Here is a 21,227-nt window from a genome sequence, read left to right on the forward strand (position 1 = left end):
AGCGTCTTCCCAGGTTAACGTGTTTTTCGGTTAACGGTTAAAATTTACACCACAATTTTGCTTTTTTCTCAATTTTAGCTGCATTGTTAATACCCTGCCGGTGTCCAACTGTGTTGCTAATGTATTTTTTTCAATCACAAAACGTCCTCACTTGTTAGCATCCTATTAGCTGGCTAAACAAGATGGAAACCGGAACCGTAAGCGACTAAGTTACGTCGCTCGTCTATGATGTCATCAGCGAGGGACCGAAAAATGTTAACACAAACATGTTTTTATGGTTTTACGTGCATAAAACAATTCTAAATGCATACAAATGGGGAATGAAAGGTATAAATGAACATTTAAGGTTACTTTTACCTTCACTGAAGACGTGACTGCTCCCCAAAGACGCGATGTGGCAACGAGATCAACCACCACCACCTTCCTGTTTTCAGCCACGCCAAGAATCACGTCTTCGATGAAGGTCACGCAAACTTAAATGTTTATTTATCCCTTTCTTTTGTCATTTACAGTACATGCACTTGGAAGTCGTTTCTACATGTCAAACTAGAACTGTAAAACTAAAAAAAATGTGTTTTGCGCTAACGTTTTGGCTTTCTGAAACGGACAAACTGGATTTACATTATTCCTTATTCGGTTAGCGTCCGTTTCAGTTCAAATCAGGCCTTCTGGAATGAATTAACGACGCTCACCAAGGTTCCACTGCAATTACAACAGCCGCACCTGTATTATCGCATATTTATACATTGTTACGGACTTATGGTAAATGAGAAGTGTGGGGAAAAAAGTCTGTTTTCGAAGGGGATTTGCGGGGATCCACTGTAATGTATGTTTGTATGTAATTCTGAGTGGTGGCATGAATCAGTCCTCACCTTTTGGCACAAGATGAACACCTGGTTCCTGGTGGGGAAAGTAGAACATCCTTTCTCTGCTGCTTCTTCCTCTGCAGCAGCGTGTTTGAGCAGCTTGTTTCCCAAATTGCAAAAACCCAAACTTACCTGCAAGAATGTATCACATGCAACACAAACATGGCACCTTTCTTGAGGCTTTTTCGTTATTTTTCTTAGTTCTTAGAGCGTTCCTTTGTCTGACTCTTTGAAAGAAAACAAACCGAAGGGAACGAAGATGTCGCAACCTTTCAACCCAAACACAAGTCGGGGTTTTTCTTCAGATCTTTGTGTCGGATGACGGCTCTTTTGTCGAAGACTTCACGACAGGATTTACGAGTCGTCAGCTGTTGGTTTTAAAGCACAAAGACGTACGGGTGGGTGAAGCCTTCCGGCATGTTTGAAGAGAAACCATTGCCTGCTCGCACGAGTCCACACTTGCATGTGCAGACGTTTAACTGTCAACATCTGGGAACGACTGCAAGTACCCTTGATTTTTTGCGGCTCGCCACAAATAAAGTTGGACCGTCACAAATGCATAGAAAAAACACACATTATAACGGGACTGTCTGTGTAGTTTGTTGTTACAACCCTTTACAGTTAGGTGGCATCGTAACCCCGCTTGACACCACACCTCATCCGCACCTGGTCTGCCAGAGAATAAGAAAACGTGGCAGGAGGGATCGGAGCGACAAATATAGCGACTTTTTCGGGTTGTAATGGTGGGGTGTCAAAATGTTTGAAGTTGGAAAAAGTATTCATACTGAAAAATCTAATTTTCTAAACCAAGCCATGCAGCTACGCTGAGATGTTTTTTGTATATTTCAAGGGAAAAAAAAGAGCCTGCATGTCAGTTTTGTGTTTTCGGTGACATGCATATTATAGGATGAATTCACTTTTTTAATGTTACTCTATTTTTGCTCGTTTTCCCATTTTTTCCCATTTTTATTATTATTTTTTAAACAAATATTTCAACTTTGTTCTCATATGTACATTTTTATCTCTTAACGTTATGTCTTTATTCTCATAATATTTGGACTTTATTGTCGTTAACGTTGTAACTTTTACCCAACCTAAAGTTGCTAAAATTGCAACTTTATTCTTTGTTTTGTTTGTTTTTCTCGACTGTTGAAGAAAAATTTGACTTTCACCTGTAATATTTACATTTATGTATTTTTTTTCTCTCAATATTATGACTTTATTCTCTTAATATTTGGTTTTTATTCTCATAAGATTGCTGTCCTTTTTTCCATTTTTGCTGTAGTTTTTTTTTCGTTTTTAAAAATTTGACGAAAAAACATTATCAGTGAAGAATAAAGACATAAACATGTAAAAATGGTTTGTTTTTTTTAACAGTGGCACATGTATGCTGTATGCTTTACCTGAATTATCACATAATTGTCAAAATAAGATGTTTTCTGTGGGAACCAAACTGCCTATTTTTGGACTAAATATGCTTAAAAAAATAAATTCTTGACTAAAAATTTGGTTGTCTCTTTTGTCTCCCTCCTTCCTGTTGCTCTCTTGTTGTGTCTGTAACCACCACCCCTCCCACTATTGCTGATATCAAAACCTTTTATGTGAACATTTTGAAACTCACTGAATGATTTTGGGCTTGAAAAATACTTAGGGCGGCTCAGAAGTGTTTTGTCTGCATAAAAAAAATATTTTTGTACTGTATATATTAATGTAAGTTTCACTTTTGCATCTATGGTGTGTTCAAGTACCACCAAACAAAGTCGAAATCTCACCGTTTGACGAAAACATCTGTGATGCATAAAGATGTGGTTTTTTTAAACAGTGGTACATGCATGCTGTACATTTTGCCTGTATTATCTCATATTTCTAAATGATTACTGACAGGGTGAATGAGATGTGTTTTCTGTGGGAAAGAAATATTTTCGGCGAATAGAAACAATTATGTCTAAAAATCCACAAAATTCTTGGCCGTGGATGCTGAATTGCGACTGCCCGGGGGTCCACTGTAAATTAGTTTCACTTTTACATCTCACAGCAAGTATGGTGCGTTCGAGTACCGCCAAACAAAGTGTGGAATCTCAACGCTTGACGAAAAACATTATTGGTGAAGAATAAAAACATAAAGATGCTGCATATTTGACCTGTATTATCGCATATTTATAAATGACTACCGACTTAGGGGGAACGAGATATGTTTTCTGCTGAGGAACAAAAAAACATGTTAGGTGAAAAAAAAATTAAAAATAAATTTTAAGACTAAAAAATCTGTATGTTTTTGTGTCCATGAATGCTGAATTGCAAATGTGCGCAGAGCTACTGCATATAGGTTTCACTTTTGCATCTCACAGCAACTATGGTGCCTTCTAGTACCGCCAAAGAAAGTGGGAAATCTCAAGACGAAAATCCCGCAAATTCGCGTGGTGGTGGATGCTGAATCGCGAATGTGCGGGGAGCCACTGCATGGTGCGTTCAAGTACCGCCGAATAAAGTGTGAAATCACAACGTTTTCCGAAAAAACATTACGATTAAAGCATAAAGACATAAACAAGTAAAAATAGTGGAGTTTTTAACACTTTATTTATAAGTAATTACCGACTAAGGGTGAATGAGGCGTGTTTTCTGTGGAAAAAAAATATTTTCGGCAAAAAAATTAAATAAAATGACTTTCATGACCAAAAATCTGCACATTTTTGTGGCCGTGAATACTGACTGGAAAATGTGTGGGGATCCACTGTATATATTATTATTCTTACCGACGCAGGGTGAATGAGAAGTGTTTTGTGCGGGAAAAGAACTATTTTGGAGAAAACAATGCACATTTTTGAACCAAAAATCTGCAAATATCCGGGCATCCTCTGTATTATCTGCTCCCTCGGTCGAGTTTTGTCTGTTTTATGTGCTGCGGTATTCGTGCATATACCTAAAAGTGGAGGGGTGAAACATCGTTTTTCGTTTTTCAGTTGCCTATAGTCATTTTTATTTCTTCAAATATTTCAGTTTAATATTGCAAACAACTTCACAACATACAAAATGAATAATATTAACCCAGAAACATGTCTCATTATATATATATACATTTCTTTTCTAATATATATATCTTTCTCTGGTGGGAATAAAAAAATAAACAGCAAAGCTTTGACAACAGCACCTTGACATAGTATGTAATCCCAACATTATACCTTGAGAAGTTTAGAACAGTAAACAGATAAATTACTTGAGAGGAAAGTTGTTTTCCGCCGAGTATGTAAACGGAAAGTTTTTTGGTCAGCATCCTATTTTTTTTTTTTTGTTGTTTTTTGTTAAGTGGAGAATTTCTGGATTCACAATTGAAGCAGCATGCAAGCTTTTGACGATGGAACTGTCCTCACTCATCATTCCTGTTGTTGTTGTTGTTGTTTTGTTTTTTTTTCCCCCTTTTTCTCTTCCTTCATTTTGTAAATCTTGGCAAAAGAAAATGTTTGGAGGAATGTGACAATTTAAAGTGGGCGCAAATGACTGATCAGATTTTTTTTAATCGTTTACAAGGTCATGAATATGTTCAATAAATAGACTGTTATATCACTTTTACTGTATAAACTTCATTTTTTTTTCTTTTACATGCAGTCCATAAAATTTTCATCTGACGGAATAATTTACCCTGTTATGTATATATACAAATAGATATTTTCTCTGTATTCTCTTTTTAAACTCTTCAATAAAATCTATACATGTTATACACTATCTCCCTCTTTTAATGGTCAAAGAGCATACACATGAAGTGTCTATCCTTATAAAGCGCCAGCCAATCTTCTTTTTGCTATCCATGGTGAGCGCTCGCACGTAGGACTGGGTTGTCCTGCATTGGGAATTATAATGCCGCTTGTCTATTCCTCTGCAGCCGTCCTTTGTGTGCCCCATGGGGTTGCATTTGGTCTCATAAAAGTATTGCTTCAGTTGGCCATTGGGGACAGGGACCTTTTCCATGACGGTAACTGTCTGCCCGGACATGTCTATTGCCGTCTTTTTATCCACAGCTGTCACCCACTGGCTAATACTGTCACACACGCTGAGCTCTCCACGCCGCGAGGGATCCGAGTGTCGCTGCACCCTCATAGACATGTTCGCGGCGTCCAGATAGTTTTTGTATTCCTCCAGGGGAAAGAGCAACGGCGGCTCCAAAGGCACTTGGTTGCTGATCACCACCCTCGCGTTGTACATGTCGACATCCTTGCTGTCGGAGGCCGCCGCCGCCGCCGATCGACCCCCGCCGGCCCCCTGTCCCAGTTGTGCCGCCTCCGCCTCTCCCTCCACCTCCAGCAGCTCCTCTATCACCTGCTTAAAGGTGTCTGTGAGCGAGGGCAGCTCCCCACGCTGGCCCGGCCCCCCGCCGCTCTGTGGAGTCCCGTGGCCTCTTGCGGCGGCGGCGGCGGCGGCGGCGATGGCGCCCAGGTAGCCTTCCGTCCGATGGCCCTGCATGCCTGGGGCGTCTCTCAGGGGCGCGGCTCTCATGCAACTGAAGTATGAAATAACCATAGTAAGGAACAGGATGGTCATCACTCTTCTAACCTGGTGGAACTGGCAAGACAAGAGGGGGAAAGGGAAGGGAGAGAGCGAGCTAGTTAAATAACTGAGCGGATTTATTGTGATTCCCTGTTATTTGCAGCTTGAAAAGACTTTTGTCATCACGCTGATATTGGCAGTGCTCAGTCTGCGTTTTCAAAACCATTGCAAACTGTGATCACCCCGGCTTTGATTTTTATTTGCTGGCGGCCATTCATAAAAGCCGTGCTGAGCATCAGAGAGCTCCGTTAAAAATAGCGGTACAACTCTCTACATAGGCAGGGGTGTCCAACCTTTGCCCACCTTCTGCATACAGAAAAATGAAAGGATGCGGTGGGTCTTTCTCTGATACATTTTGTGCATTAAACATGCTAAAAATAGTCCACTGTAGGTCAATATATGATAAGCTGGTGTTTCCCCAACCTTTATTGAGCCAAGGACAAAAAGATCACAGCAATCAAAGCAACATGAGGCCATCAAACCAAATGCCTCCGTCACTCACGGTGCAACAAAAAAATAACACAACAAGTAGCTTGATGGAACTGCGCCACAGGGACCATGCGGGCATTGAAATAAACACTGACACACGAATATACGTGCAAAACAATTTTAGACTCAGTTATAACCCACAAGGCATGCTGGGTAACTTCCTGTTGGGGAAGGGTGTGGTAGACCGTGTGGTACAGTTACACTGTGTGCTCCACATGTCTTCGTTTGGTTGCACCGTGAGTGAGGAAGGCATTTGGGTTGATAAGCTCCTTTTGGTTTGTGGTGTGTGGTAAATTAGTTAACAGTTTAAGTGTAATATCTCATAATATATCTCATTAATAATGAAATCATTCATTTTTGCAAAATAAACTACATGTTGATAGAAATCCAGATAAAAATGTATAATCGCGTCAACCCTCCCGTTTTCCTCCTCTTCGGCCTTACTGGAGCAGCACAAGTTCGGGTCCGACGAGCAGGCAAAACTCACAAAATCATTCAACGATCTTGAAAAATTTCAAACAAAAAGTATCAGTATCGGTAATACTAGCCTTGTATGTACTCGGTAAGGGGTTGACATCAAAATTTGCAGTATCGCCCGTCCCTATTCATACCTGTCAACATTTGACATTTCCCCAAAAATAAGGGAGAAAGAGGGAAAATAAGGAAAATTCTGCTGGCGTAAAGACACAACTGCCCACTCTGGTGCAGCCGCATTATTTTGCTATATTTTACTGGCGTGCTTCTTTTATTTTGAAGGCCTGACATCACCGGCCACAGGATGTGTTACGCCGATGTTGGCCGAGTGGTGCCGAATGGACCGGAAGCTGTGCTGCTGCGGCAGAACCGTAGAACTTTTTTTTTTTTTGTCATGAAAGTTATAGTACGGGAAAGCAATAAAACGGGAGGGCTCCAGGAAAAACGTACAAAATGCGGGAGTTTTCCAGTAAAACGAGAGCATACTTGTCAACATTTGCATATGAAAATAAGGGACATTCTCCAGAAAAATCAGGGAAAATAACGTAAGATGAAGTTGTCCACCAGAAACCCCCCCCCACCCCAAATACGAGTAACTGTTAAAACGGGAGGGTGCCGGGAAAGCAGGGCAAAATACAGCAGTTTCCTGTTGAAAACGAAAGCATACCTGTCAACATTTCCATATGAAAATAATGGAAAATTTCCAGAAAAATAAGAGAAAATTAGGGAAAATAAGGAACCCTTGAACCTTTGAACCTCTGCCCCGGGAAAAATACCGGGAGGACGTCAGGAAAGAAGGGCAAAACACAATAGTTTCCCAGCGATAACAAGAGCATACCTGTCCACATTTGCATAGAAAAATAAGGGAAATTTTCCAGAAAAATAAGGTTTAATAAGGGAAGATGTGGTGGTCCACCAGAATTTTCACCATCACCTCCGCCCCTGGGAAAAATGCCAGAAACCAGATACCAGAAATGAGAGTGCCGGTGGAAACGGGAGCATACCTGTCAACATTTCCATATGAAAATAAGGGAAAATTTCCAGAAAAATAAGGCAAAATGATGGAAAATATTGAAAGGTGGGGTTGTCCACCAGTATCTCCACCATCATCCCTCCCTTCCTCACCCCGCCCTGGGAAAAATATGGGAGGGCGCTGGGAAAGAAGGAAAAAAAAAAGAAAACGGGAGCTCAACACATCAACATGAGCACATGAAAAAATGGAAATTTTCCCAAATAATAGGGGAAAATGAAAAAAATAAAAATAAAATAAGGAAAAATGTTGTGGTTCACCAGAATGTTCAGGAAAAATACCAGAAACTATTCAAATGAGAGGGTGCTGGTGAAAACAGGAGCATACATGTCAAAATTTCCATATGACAATTTGAGGAATTTTCAAGAAAAATAAGAGAAAATAAGGGAAGACGTGGTCTTCCTCAGGTATTTCCACCAACACCCCTCCGCACTCTCCCTGGGAAAAATCCGAGAGGCTATAAAAATGTGAGGGTGCTCGGAAAGAAGGGCAAACTAGTGTAGTGTCCCGGGGAAAACGGGAGGGACCCTGGAAAGTGTTGGTCTTTTCACCGATAAACCCTGCAAGGTGCGACTCCAAAAGTGCGTCTTCGTCAAAATGGCGGGTACCCGACGACCTTTTTTCCACAGGGAATCCTTTCAAAAACAAAACCTGATCGAGGCTTTGACTGCATTGTGCATGTCTCAACCTGATGCAGGAAAACGCAGTGAGCAAACACACACACACACACACACACACACACACACACACTGTCTCTACTGAGAGTGGACGCAAGGAACCTTTACCGTAAAGAAGGAGCAAACCCTGTCTTAAAAGCATTTGTTTCCTTCTTAATTGGTGTCTGGGGCTGCAATTAACCAACATGACGGTGACTGCCATAGAGATATCCACTCTAAAAATAGATGTGCTGGGAGTCTCACAGTCTATTCAGAATATCACATCCTTCTTCTTAATGAGCCACTCATTCCCCAAGCTCGGTGACGCGCTTCTCCACAATGTGTGACTGGGTTTGGGGGAGGACGTGCAGGGAGGGGCCGGCTTGCCAAGAGATTGTGGGTATTTTTCCCTCTCACCAATTAAAACCACAATAAGGACAAAGGACGGCGTAAAGAGCAAATCCATACTCATGAAAGCTAATTATATGCTAAACCACACAGATTAACCCCTCATTATTGTTTGGATTCCAATCAGTGGGCCTTCCCAGCACAGAATATCATGTCGGTTTACAGGATCGATGCCAGTCACAAGCGTTAGCGTGTAGGATGCATTTAGGCTGATATTATTCTCAGCACTGCGCACAAATGGTTCCACTTCCACATTAAGGAAATGAAGGGAGAGGGCTCATTACTGTCAAACGGCGTCAAACGTCATGCTGGAAATGGTGCAGACAAAGTGCTGCATCTTCCGTAACAGACCACAGGGGTAATATTGCAGTAGCAGGGGGGGCGGAGAGAGCGGCAGCGTCATTTCGCAGCAAAAACAACCACAGATGACGTCTCTTCCAGGTCTCCACTGGGGAGAGAACGGAGGGGAGGAGGTTGCTGGGGGTAATGCCACTCAACAGTGTGTAATTGCATGCAGTTCCCCCGGGTATCCTCACACGGGGAACAACAAATGATTTTATTTATATCTCTGTGATTTCCTGTTTCCATCAGGGCGATCAATACGGCTTATGTTCTCAATCAACATCCTGTTAAAATGCAATAAAGCCAATGAATCATTTCATTGCTGCGGTACCGGGCTGAGAGTTATACAAGACGTGCACCGCAGGATAGAGGGAAAAAAAGAAAGCATGTCTTCGTGTGTTAACAATGCGAAGAACGGAAGGATCCGCGCGTTCTAGAGGGGTGGATCTCGGCTGTACCTTGATTCAAACACGAACGCTATTGATTCCTGTCAGATAATTAACTCTGAGTCATCACATACTCCGAGAACCATCCGTTCTTTCCCGTCCGTCTATCTAAACATCCATCCACCTATCTGTCAATCTATCAGTCATCCATCCATCTATCAATCAGTCTATCAGCCATTCATCCATCTATCAATCCATCAGCCGTCCATCCATCCATCAACCATGATTCCATTCATCCGTCCATCCAAATATCTATATATCAGTCTACCAATCTATCATTTTTAAAAATCTATCCATCTATCTATCAGTCTATCTATCTATCAGTTCGTCCATCCATCTATCTGTCGATCTACCGTCCATCAGTCTAGCCATTCATCTGGTCGTCCATCTATCCATCATCTATCGATCCATCCATGCAAATAGAGATATGTCAATCTATCCATTCATCCTGTCATCATCAGTCTATCAGTCTGTCTATCCTTCTATCCGTCCGTCCATCTATTGATCAATACATCCATCCATCTCTCTTTCTATACATCCGTACGGTTGTCCGTCCGTCCATCTATCCACCATCTATCTATTGATCTATGTGTCCATCAGTCCATCTAGCTATCTGCTGATCTACCCATTCATCCATTCAACCATCTGTACATCCATCTATCAATCCATAAGTTAGCAATCTATCCATCTGTCCATCCATATACCCGTCTGTCCATCTAGCTATCTATCGAAATACCCATCCATCCATCCGACCATCTATCCATCATCTATCCATTCGTCTGTCCATCCATTTAGCTATCTATCCATCCATCCATCTATCTGTTTTTATCTATCCATCCATCCATTTGTCAGTCTGTCAATCCATCCACCATCTATCAATCCATCCGTCCGTCCATCTAGCTAACCATTTATCTGTTTTTATGTAACCACCCATCTATCATTCATCCATCCATCCATCGATCTATCCATATCTGCCTATCCATGTGGCCATCTATTTATCTTTCTACTCATCTACCCATCCATCTGACTCATGACCGATTAAACAGAGTGGACACAAAGGCCTCGATAAGCATTGCTCAAACATGTTTTTATTCATGGCGACACACCTTAAGCATGAAGCACAAAGAACAATGCGAGCAGGTGAGTGCGTGGACTCTCTGACGTCCACATACACACACATCACACACACACACACACACACACACACATCACACACAGGCCAGATGACCACCTGTTCATCTGCTTTGTGCGCATAGCTGCCGTATGTAACTTAGCCGCACATGTATTCTTTGTGCCAGGTGGGGATTATAGTCATACATACCTTATATGACAGATGATGAAAAGTTTCTATTGCGCATCAAAGGACTAATGTATCCCAACTTTAATACGCATTATTACCTTTTCTCCATCGGAAAACTTCAACATCAGAGATAAAAGTGTGATCTGTGGTTACCATTCCTCCTTTGTTCACATCCTCAAACCAAGTGTTTACTGAGCAACATGTTAGATCACGTCCAACGGGCTCAGAACCACAATGCCAAATGTTGAGCTATAATAACATTTAAAAAAATACATTTAGGTCGCCCCTCAAGCAAATCAAGTTGTCAATGCGCACTTGAGGTCTGTTTGACACCATTTCAGAGCACATTTAGTTATACAAGAGCATCACCAGAACATCACCCGGGCCGATCCTAACCCACTGAAGCCAAGCATTACCCAAGGGAATCAACCCTGCTCGATACAACATTCTCAGACCAACCCAAAACGACCCAGAAATGACCCAAATCACATTGCACTTGCAAATTGGGGCACTGCAGTTTCCACCTTTGTACACTAGATGGCGCCTGAGACCGTGTTAAACTGATGCCTGCAGCCCTTGGAGCGAGTTCCCTCCAAAGAAACTAGATAGATAGTTGCGCGTTAGTAATTCGAACACATGCAATGCACACTCAACACCGAGGAAGAAGTAGACTAAAGTGTAGCTTGGGTCTCGGGTTTCCCCATAAAGTCTTAATGAGTGATGAGCCCATCGCAGCATTTTGGACTAAATATAGATGAACAACGTGTTTAAAATGTGATTAACGCGCAAAAGAGAGGTCGCTGAGTGCGTTTTTTGTTAAATATGATAATATTCAAACATATTATTTTTGGAAACACATCAACATAATACGTTTTTGTTTTATTATTAAGACTTTAAGAAGACATAAAACTTTTTTTCCCCTCAAACCAAGTTCAAATTGCGGGAGAAACATACCTTATGCTGCCCAGTCGTAAAAACAGACCATTCAACAGGACAGTGTCATCTGGGATGTCCTGGACAAACTCCCTGAGTAATTTATTTGGACTTTTTTTTTTTTAAGCGATACTTTTTCCCTCGCTGCGCTCTCCCTTGACAAGCGTCGGGGGACGATCTCTTCAGGTTTGCAGCAAATAGATTAAATTATTGATGGTGGAAATTGCATGGATGAGGTCATGCACTCCCATGGCTGGACGGCTCCGGTGGAGATGGTGTGTGGAAGCCGGCTTGTCGCCTGCGTGCATGCCGCTGCAGCAGCAGCAGCAGCGGGAGGAGGAGGAGTAGGAGGAGAGGGAGGAGGAGGAAGAAGAAGAGGAGGAGCCCGGCGGATGAAGACAAGACAAGCGAGGCTGTGGAGCTCGGAATGAGGAGCCTGTGTGGAAGTCGAGCAACTTTACTACACGATGACGCTGCAACATGTGACCTGCTCGCCGCCAACTCCTGTTTCAACACAACCCCGAGGCGGAACTATTAGTGCGCATCTCTTATTTCCGCACCCACACCATTATGTCTGACAATATATAGATTTATGGACTATATATATATATATATATATATATATATATATACATATGTGTGTGTGTGTGTGTGTGTGTGTGTGTGTGTGTGTGTGCTTCCGCGTTGTGCTCACCAAACATGGTGGCATCATGCTCCTTCTTATTCTTCTTCTTCTTCTTCTTGAGGGGGGGTTGTGCGTCAGAGCGCACGTCGTGACCCAATGCGGAGACGTGCAACATAAAAACGTGCATTCAATAATTCATTCGCAGGCAGCACTATCCTTAGTCGTGAATGCGTAAATCGTCTAAAATAAGACAAGCAAGGAGGCGAACAAAGGGATGAACTTAATGACAACTGCCTTAAAACACACACGCAGACACACACACGCAGACACACACACGCAGACACACACACACACTACAAAGTACAAGTACAAGCATCTTTTATGGGTTATTCTAACAAGATTCAAGGAATTCGTGCAGCTTGCTGACAAAATGCAATCCTGATTGGGAGTGGGCGATACTGCACAATTTGGTATCGATCTGATACCAAGAAAATGCCGGACCATCTTACAGTATGCCGATTTTTACTTGCATTTTTTTTCTAAACGATTTTCCCTTTTAAGAGAGAGATTTTAAGCAAACAAAAATATTTATATTTTTACTGACACAATTGTTGGTGAAAAAATTGCCAATACAATATAGACAATAAAAAAAATCAACAAAATAACGCCCCCGCCCCCACTTTTGACTATTCCCTATCAGGTTTTTACGCTTCCCGATGCAACCGTTACGCCCCTAGGCATGATCAACACAATCATATTATTTTATCTTTTATTGTATGCAAAATAAGTCAACAAAAGCTCTTGTTGAAATATTTTAAAGCCCTCCTGTGTCCAACAGTCCAAAAACGTATTCCCTGTGTTTGTACGCAATACATAACTATAACAATATGGACAACACAACCCCAAAAAACGGATATTTCTCAAAATAAACATAGACGACAACTGAAAAACAGCAATCTCCACCCGACACTGACACTACCCTCGATACCAGTCACCAATATCCTGACTTGGCAGCGCAAAGACGTGTTTGCTCTATGGCTAGCATCATCATTCCTCCCTACATGCTCCTGTTTGGCATGTATGGGAGTGGATGCTCGCACCTGCCTAATGAGTCAATCCCACCTCCAACACACCCGGGGACATGCCAAGATAGATATAGCCCTCCCCGAAGGCCCACAGGAGGTGAGGGCGAACTCTGGATGACAAAGAGTTGCATCAGCAATCACAGGACCAAAAAAAAAAAAAAAAAGAAAGAAGAAAGAAGAAGAAGGACACACTGCACAAGAGGCTCTGTTCCAAACAAGCGATTCATAAATAAATGGCTTTCCATCTCATTAGATAGAGAGAGCGAACAACAACAACACTCGCTTAGGGGCTGCTTTTCTGAATGGAGTCAAAATAATGTGTGATAAACGGGGAGGGGAGGGGGCGGTGTTTGAGGCCTGCGTTAAAGCAAGTCCTGAAAACCAAGCCGCCGTTTCATCCGCGCCGAGGTGTTCGATTTCTACAGGTTTAAGATTTCCCGGGAACAATGACTTCAAACTGTCTGAGGCGGTATGGATGAACGTCTTTTGTCCTTACAAGGTGGGGTGGGGGTGGGGGTGTTAAACATGGCTCAGGTTTTAATCCAGCCACGTGTGATTTGCATTTAAACTTCTCTCTTCTGCACAGTCTGGCTTTATTCACTCAGCGGAAGCTTGGTGTCCAGACAGGAACTGCGTAACGTGGCGACGGTGGGGGTTGGGGGTTGGGGGGGGGTGACATTTGGCGAAATTGTCATCTTCGCCGGGGATAAAGGAAGGAGATGAGAGCACTTGCATCAAAGTGGAAGTGGCGCCCCTCCTCAAGCAGCGCTGAGAAAACACTTTGTATAAGGTTAGATGACGTCAAACGGGCGCGGGGGGGGGGGGGGGGGGGTGCGCCTGTGACGCCTCTTAAACAGGTAAACTCAGGCCCTTCCACCGAATCATGATGACAGGAACCTTTGTTGTCATCATCATCATCAGCCAGTCATCAATATCTCCTTCCTCACTTATTTGAATCACACTCCGACCCATTAAGGCTCTCTCTCTGTCTTTTTGCTCGGCCTTCTTCTCCCTCCTCCTCCTCCTCGTCACCCCCCTCCTCGCCAAGCCAATATCAGCACAGCATCGATAACCTTTGCATGGCACACCCGCTGACGGAACACGCATGCGTTGCGCCACCAGTGGACTCCAAAAGCACCAAAATATGCCAGCTTTACGTGTGACACATCCATCCACGCAATGCAATCATCGCCGATCGATTATCGCGAATATCCAGGAAGGAGACGTTTTATACGAGAAGTAGGAAGTGGGCGGATCCATTCAAATAGCGATATCAAGGGTGGTATCGTATGGGATTGATATTTTCCAGTTTTCAGTGTTTTCTTGCTGCGTTGGTTATTTAGTTATTTTGCACTATTCATTGTATTTTGCTTACACAATCACGTGTAATAAAGGGGGATGTTTGTATTATTTTGTTGCATTAATATATTTTCAAATTATGTGCTGGGTTTTTATTGTGATTAAATTAAAGGCCACCCCCCAACCCCCCCAAATCATGAAATGATCTTGAAAAATGTGAAGAAAAAAAGTGTCAGTAACCAAGCTGGCCCTTCTTGGTATCGGATCGGCACAAAAAATGGCCAGTATCGCCCAGCCCTAGTGAGGATATGGTGAGAAGTTGCGTTTTTGGTCCAAAATCATAAAAAAAAAACACTTGCCTATAAGAACCGCAGAGACGTGACGACTGCCGGAGCCACGCCGCCGCCCCTGCCCCCCCCCCGCCAGAACTTGTTTAAACAAGCCTGTTAATTGGATGAAGGTGACGGTGATGAAGGTGATGACGGTGGTGACTCAAAGCAGCGGCGGTGGCGCGTGCTCTAAATATACCGTGACAAGGTTCAGCCCCAAATAATCGATAGCCTATTTATAATTGATATGCGCGGACGTTATGACGAAGGCAGGAGAAGGACGCGATTAAATCAATTAGGAAGGAAATATTTTTGGGTATAAATATTAAAATATAGATTACAAAAATGGCGTAATAATTAATTGAAACGGAAATTAAAATAGACTTTTTTTGTCATGTGAATTTTGCAGCAGCTTTGTTATTCACGCCCACCACAACTCTGCAGAGACGGAAAGAGAGAGAGAGAGGGGAGATTCTCAGTGCACGCGCACGCACGCCCCGCACACACGCGCGCGCAGCCCCATTTATGGACTGATCCGCTGACGTACATTGCAGAAAAGTGCTATAAAAAACCCCCCTCATACATACAAAGTGTGTCGTGCCACCCCACAGACCCCTCCTAACCCGCCTCCGCTCATCCCTCCTCCCAACACGCCCACGCCCACGCCATAATCCCACGAAAAAAATAAAATAAAAAATATTGCAATGTGGACATAAAAAAAGTAAATTAAAATGCAGACAAAAAATGAAAGGGGCACATTTTCTAAATAAATAACAATCGATCGTCTTACGCTTGATGCTCATTAATAAACGCAAAACGTGACGTTGCATTATAAAAATGCAATAAGGATTAACGCGCACGATTAAAACAAGAAATTCGTTGTCCGGACTCATTTTTTTATGGTGTGAAAGATTAAAACGTCTTGGAGAGAACATCTAGGAGGAGGAGGAGGAGGAGGAGGAAAAAAAAGAAGAGATGGAGACAGAGAGAGAGAGAAAGAGAGATAGAGAGAGAGAGAGAGAGAGAGAGAGGGGGACGCTTATCAAAAAACGATGATGATTTTGTGAGCGCGAAATAATAAAGCAATCATTAATTCACACCTTATTTGTAAAAAAAAAAAAAAAGGCTTGCGTCTCCATCTACGTCTGTCAAAGACGGACTGGGGGGGGGGGCACGCCCATATGTATTCTAACAATTTATTTTCGATTTCGAAAGACATTTCTAATGAATTAATATGGGTTCATATGTATTTTTGCAGCCTGTGGTTGGCTCTGACGGGGGGAAAATGGAGGGGGGGGGTGGATGGAGGGGGTGCAGGTGAAGCGAAAAGCACCTTATGAATGAAATCGTGGAACGGTTGTAGTAAAAACACACACACACACACACGCACACACACAAGTGATTTGATGGCGATGACGGGAGGGGGTGAGGAAGGGGGAGAAGGAGGGGCGGGGGGGGGGGTAAAGAGTAGGGCTATTTTTGGTCGATAACACAATCCACAGACAGCAAGGCAAACCGTGAATGCAGCACACCAAAGAGGACAAATAAGCACACACACACACACACACACACACACACACACACACACACAAAGATGGCAGCGGCACATGCATTATTATTCTTATTATGATTAATATTATAATGATTATTATCATGACTATTATTACACGCACACCCCTCCAGTTGCATCGTGCACTGCAGTTTCCATATTGGGAGCAATGATGAGGCACAACGCAACCATTACGCACATTGTGTTGCAGCACGGCAGCTTCGGAAACTCCAAGAAGGCTTCGTTTCTAAACGCATCTCATTTTTTATGTTTTAAAAAAATAATAATAAAAAAAGCAAAGACATGCCAACAACGGAATGTGCTCTTACCTTCACAAGGGCTGACAACCACTATGTGCAGTGGTTAGATCTCCGCGACCGACGCTTGCATGTCCCAAAGTTTAAAACGCAGTGTGTGTGTGTGTGTGTGTGTGTGTGTGTGTGGGTAGGAGGAGAGGAGGGGGGGGCTTAAAGGTACTGTGCAGCGGTGCAAAAAATCGTTACAACTTTGACAAGGTGCTTTTGGAAAAAAAAAAAAATCTCTGAGAATAAGGCTTACCAAAAGTTGGAAAAACAATCCCAGCACTGCGCGTGCTTTTAGTCCATGCACGGCTGTGGTGCCTCTGTCCAATGTGCTGAAAGCATCACACGGCATCAAGGCAAATATCTGGATACTTTTGTTGATGAGTGCACACTTTCCCCCCCACCCCCCGCTCTTGTCACGTGTATTGTCCCCCCCCCCCGACCCCCGCCCCCCTCTCTCTCGTCCACCCCCCTTCTCTTGCCTTATTAATATTTAATATTGCTTGGACATTTCGCTTCCAGATAACGATTCCTCTTTACGAGAAAAAAAATACATGCTCGTATAATAATGTATATAACCCCTACCCGCAGCCGACATGCATGACATGACATGACACGCCACATGCACCCCCCCAATGTCACATTATTTCCTTACCTGCCTCAGTGTACCCCCCACTCCCCCCCAAAAAAAATGCCACACAATCTTTGTCAACATCAGCCTTCCACACACACACTCGCTATAGTTGACTTTGTGCGCTTAGAATGCTGTGTGTGTGTGTGTGTGTGTGTGTGTGTTTCCAAAAGACTTACCATTTTTTTCCACCCCCCCTGTACGCAGTCCTGGAGATAGAAGTGTCTTAATATCCACTCACTCCAACAGATGCTGGTAGGTAATGTGTCTTGTTTCAAGTCATCATACGAGAACTTCTGCTGATGCTCAGTGGATCGCCCACCACTTGGCTGACTTATGAATCTAATAACCCCGTTTTGCAATAACGCCGTGCTTTAAACTCTCTTATGCACACACGCACGCTAAAAAAAACCTTGGTGCCTCTACAAGAAAAGGCAAATAATCAACAAGAAGCCCGACTTGTCAGAGAAAGCTCGCACATACACACAGCCGTAACACCCTCGCCCGGACAACGCCATTATAGGGGGGCTCTTACGTGATTGAAATAAGCCACAGCGAGCAGGCAACTTTATGGTGGAGGTGGTGGTGGTGGGGAGACTAGTTCCTGACTGGGGGTGGGGGGTGGGGGTCTACACGCATACGTTTATTTCCGATTTTATTTTGCAAGTACGCGAACCCATCACCGGGTAGCGCCCCTATAGTTCTCGCAGAACTTGTTGCATACTACTACACATATGAAGTGAGCCCCTCTCCTCTCGCCCCCCATGACAGGTTTAAACCACACAATGATACTTTTGGGGTGAGTTGCAAGGCTGAATTTTCAGTAAAATTCCATCAGTTGCAGTGCCAACCAACACTGAGCCATCTGATTGTTATGCAGTGACGAGGCGCTGTGCTCGCAAGCCATGCCCCAAATGTACTAAGCAACATGAGTAATAGGTGAGACTTGCCTGACTCCATGCCAGCATGCAAAACTTTCTTAAAGAGTGTGTAATCAAAAAGTGCCTTCAATGACTTTTTTGGTGCTGTTTTTAGTTGGAGGAAATCACACTGCATCGTGCTGGTGCTCTATATGCTGGAACAAGCGACAATATTAGCGACAATGTGACAAGTCATTTTTGTCACAAACAAGGCATTCTGAGTAGAGATGTGCGAGTCATAACGAGTCGTTCAAAACTCACGTTTTTTTTCTTTTACCGAATTGTGCAACTGTTACTCAAACTGTGTTTGTATGAATGTATCAGGAAAAAGCAACAGATCAGCTCCTTGACTCAAATCGACCTTTCCCCTTCCTGCCAGAGCTACATCACAGACTTGACAAGACAAGTTCGTTCGAGTTTCACTGACTCATGGGCGCTTGATGAGGACTCGAGTTTCACTGACTCACAGGTGATGGACAAATACTTGAGCTGTACTGACTCATGAGTACTTGATGAAGACCCAAGTTTCACTTACTCGTGGGTCTCGCTGACTCACAGGTGCTCAACGCAGACTTGAGTGTCACTGACTCACGGCTTGACACAGACCCGAGTTTCACTAACTCACGGGTATTTGATGAAAACTCGCGTTTCAAATTTCACTGACTCACGGCTACTCGACAAAGACTTGATTTTCACTTACTTATAGGTTGAAAAAAACTCAAGTTTCACTGACTCACGGGTACTCAAGGAAGACTCGAGATTCCCTGATTCATGCATTGACGCTGAAGTTTCACTCACTGACGGGTACTCACAGGTGTTGGATAACTACTCGAGATGTACTGACGCACAGGTGCTGGACAAATACTCCAGTTTCACCGACTCACGGGAACCCAAGAAGCACTAGAGTTTCACTGACTCATGGATTGACAGATGCTCAAATTTCACTCACTGACGGGTAGTCACAGGTGTTTGACAAATACTCGAGTTGTACTGACTCATGAGTGCTTGACGAAGACTGTTTCATTGACTCATGGATTGACAAACACGTGTGTTTCACTGACTCACGGCTGTGTGATGAAGACTCAAGTTTCAGTGAGTCATGGGTGCTCGATAAAGAATCGAGTTAGACCGACTCACCGGGGGTAGACAAAGACTGAAGTTTCACTGACTCGTGGGTTGACAAAGATCAAGTTTCATTAACTCACAATAGTCAAGGAAGACTCGAGTTTCACTGACTCATCGGTGCTTGACAAAGGCTCAAGTTTCACTTTCTAGCGGGTACTCAAAAAAGACTTGAGTTCCACTGACTCATGGTTTGACAAAAGACTCAAGTTTCACTGACTTGTGGGTACTGAAGGAAAACTCGAGTTTCACGGAGTTACGGCTCCTTGACAGAAACAAGTTCTCTGACTCATGGGTGCTTGATGCAGATTAGAGTTTCGCTGACTCATGGATGCACGACGAAGACTCGAGTTTCACTGATTTATGGGTTTCGACGAAGACTCAACTTTCACTGACTCACGGCTACTCGACAAAGACTCAAAAAATCTGGTTCCGGTAGCAGCAACACGCTATGCAGGATACAGGACGGAAATCATACTCAAAATCAGAAATCAGACTCGACTATCACGTTTCACTGACTGATGGGTGCTCAATGAAGACTCAAGTTCCACATTTCACTGACTCATGAGTGCTTGACTAAGACTGGACTTTCACTGACTCATGGTTTGACGAAGGCTTAAATGGGTTGGAAGTGACATAACCATTCATAATGGTTATAATGGAATAATACAACACATAAACGGACCGATTTTTCATCAAAATGACCCCTTTGGATCACAAATTTCATATCAACAAAAGCGTGACTTAGGTGGACACTTATTAGTAAGATAATATAAAGAACACAGGATCGTGACTTGATAAATCAGTTGGGTTGTCGGCTATACTGTATAAAATACTGTGTAGTCTCAGTAAAATCTCAGTTTTGTAACACCCAAGTTTCCTAAGATTTGGTTTTCAATGAAAATTTAGCCTCCTTCTCGTACACTGGCCCCGTTATCGTACAATATTGTGCATATTTGACCCTTTGTCATTGTAACAGCAAAATCAATATTTCCATCGTATGAACTTTTGCTCTGCTCTGATCCAATTATCTTGGTGTGAACTCATCACCTCTCACTCATTCATTTAGCTGGATGTGTTCAGGTAGGCCTGTCCACGCTATCTTGCGGCTGGCTTCCTTTGAATAGCGGGAGTATGTGCTCCCTTTTAGAAGACCGAAAGAAAAAGGTTCCTCACTGGTTCTATATGCCTGTTTGTGTCTTTTCCCCTGCACCTCCGGACAGACAGCACTTTTGGACAGGCTGCCTTCTGTTCAATAGTGGCTCAAGGTTTTGACAATAAAATTGATAAAAGACAACTTGGTTTCTGTGGGCGATCTTTATTGATAGACAAATTGCCTAAACAACCATGCTTAGATACAACTTCTTTTTAAAAACTAGATCAGTGTAAAGTATTCAGAATTCAAGTATACAGTTTTGTAGCAACCGCAAATTGCAAAACAGTAATACAGCTAAAGATTGTCTGAACTAACTCTGTAAACTTCAACTCAATAAAAGGTTCAAATGATTGAACTGTGCTGGGTTTCAGTAGCGTTTTTTGGCTTGTCACCACACTGCCACCAGAACTAAACACTCTCTCGGATGGTGTACTTGTTGCAGGAATACACGAGTACTTCTTTGCCAACCTACTAACAAGGGGAAAATGTACTTCATGCATCTTCTACCATAACAGAGGACTGCTCTCATCATCCACCAGTCGGCCTTGCAAATAGCTGTCTAACTCAACAACCAACTTGTCTCCATCAGAAAGGCGGTCCATTTCTGTAGAAGGTGTCTTGAAAACGCTTCCAAGGCTTTTCCTTTGCTTTTTTCATGCGTTGTTTCCATTTTCTGTTGATTCAGGCATAGCAGAGCTGGTGTGATTTGGTGGTGTAGCAGAGAAG

At 43.0% G+C, this 21,227-nt stretch overlaps 1 protein-coding gene across 7 annotated transcripts; it reads right to left on the bottom strand.

The window, feature by feature from the left end:
* Nucleotides 1-898: 898 nt before the first annotated feature.
* Nucleotides 899-17,820, bottom strand: bdnf (brain-derived neurotrophic factor). 7 transcript variants are annotated; one of them, XM_054771691.1, is made up of 3 exons: nt 16,700-17,016; nt 12,178-12,220; nt 899-5,420 (listed from the first exon to the last, which is right to left on the bottom strand). In XM_054771691.1, the coding sequence occupies exons 2-3, from the start codon at nt 12,193-12,195 to the stop codon at nt 4,584-4,586; spliced, it is 855 nt and encodes a 284-aa protein (XP_054627666.1). In that variant the 5' UTR covers nt 12,196-12,220; nt 16,700-17,016; the 3' UTR covers nt 899-4,583. The 7 variants fall into 7 exon arrangements, with proteins under 7 accessions (XP_054627666.1, XP_054627665.1, XP_054627667.1 ...); XM_054771690.1 differs by having other exon boundaries at nt 12,178-12,223; XM_054771692.1 differs by lacking the exons at nt 12,178-12,220; nt 16,700-17,016 and adding an exon at nt 17,483-17,820.
* Nucleotides 17,821-21,227: the final 3,407 nt, after the last annotated feature.

The sequence above is a fragment of the Dunckerocampus dactyliophorus genome, chromosome 3 (assembly GCF_027744805.1).
Source record: "Dunckerocampus dactyliophorus isolate RoL2022-P2 chromosome 3, RoL_Ddac_1.1, whole genome shotgun sequence".
Classification (NCBI taxonomy): domain Eukaryota; kingdom Metazoa; phylum Chordata; class Actinopteri; order Syngnathiformes; family Syngnathidae; genus Dunckerocampus; species Dunckerocampus dactyliophorus.

Coding starts and splice junctions, on each gene's coding strand:
- bdnf (XM_054771689.1), bottom strand. CDS start 17,024: ATGCCGTGTGATGCTTTCAGCACATTGGACAGAGGCACCACAGCCGTG. Junction 5,421..16,928: donor GATTGTTTTTCCAACTTTTG/GTAAGCCTTATT, acceptor TTGTCTTGCCAG/TTCCACCAGGTTAGAAGAGT.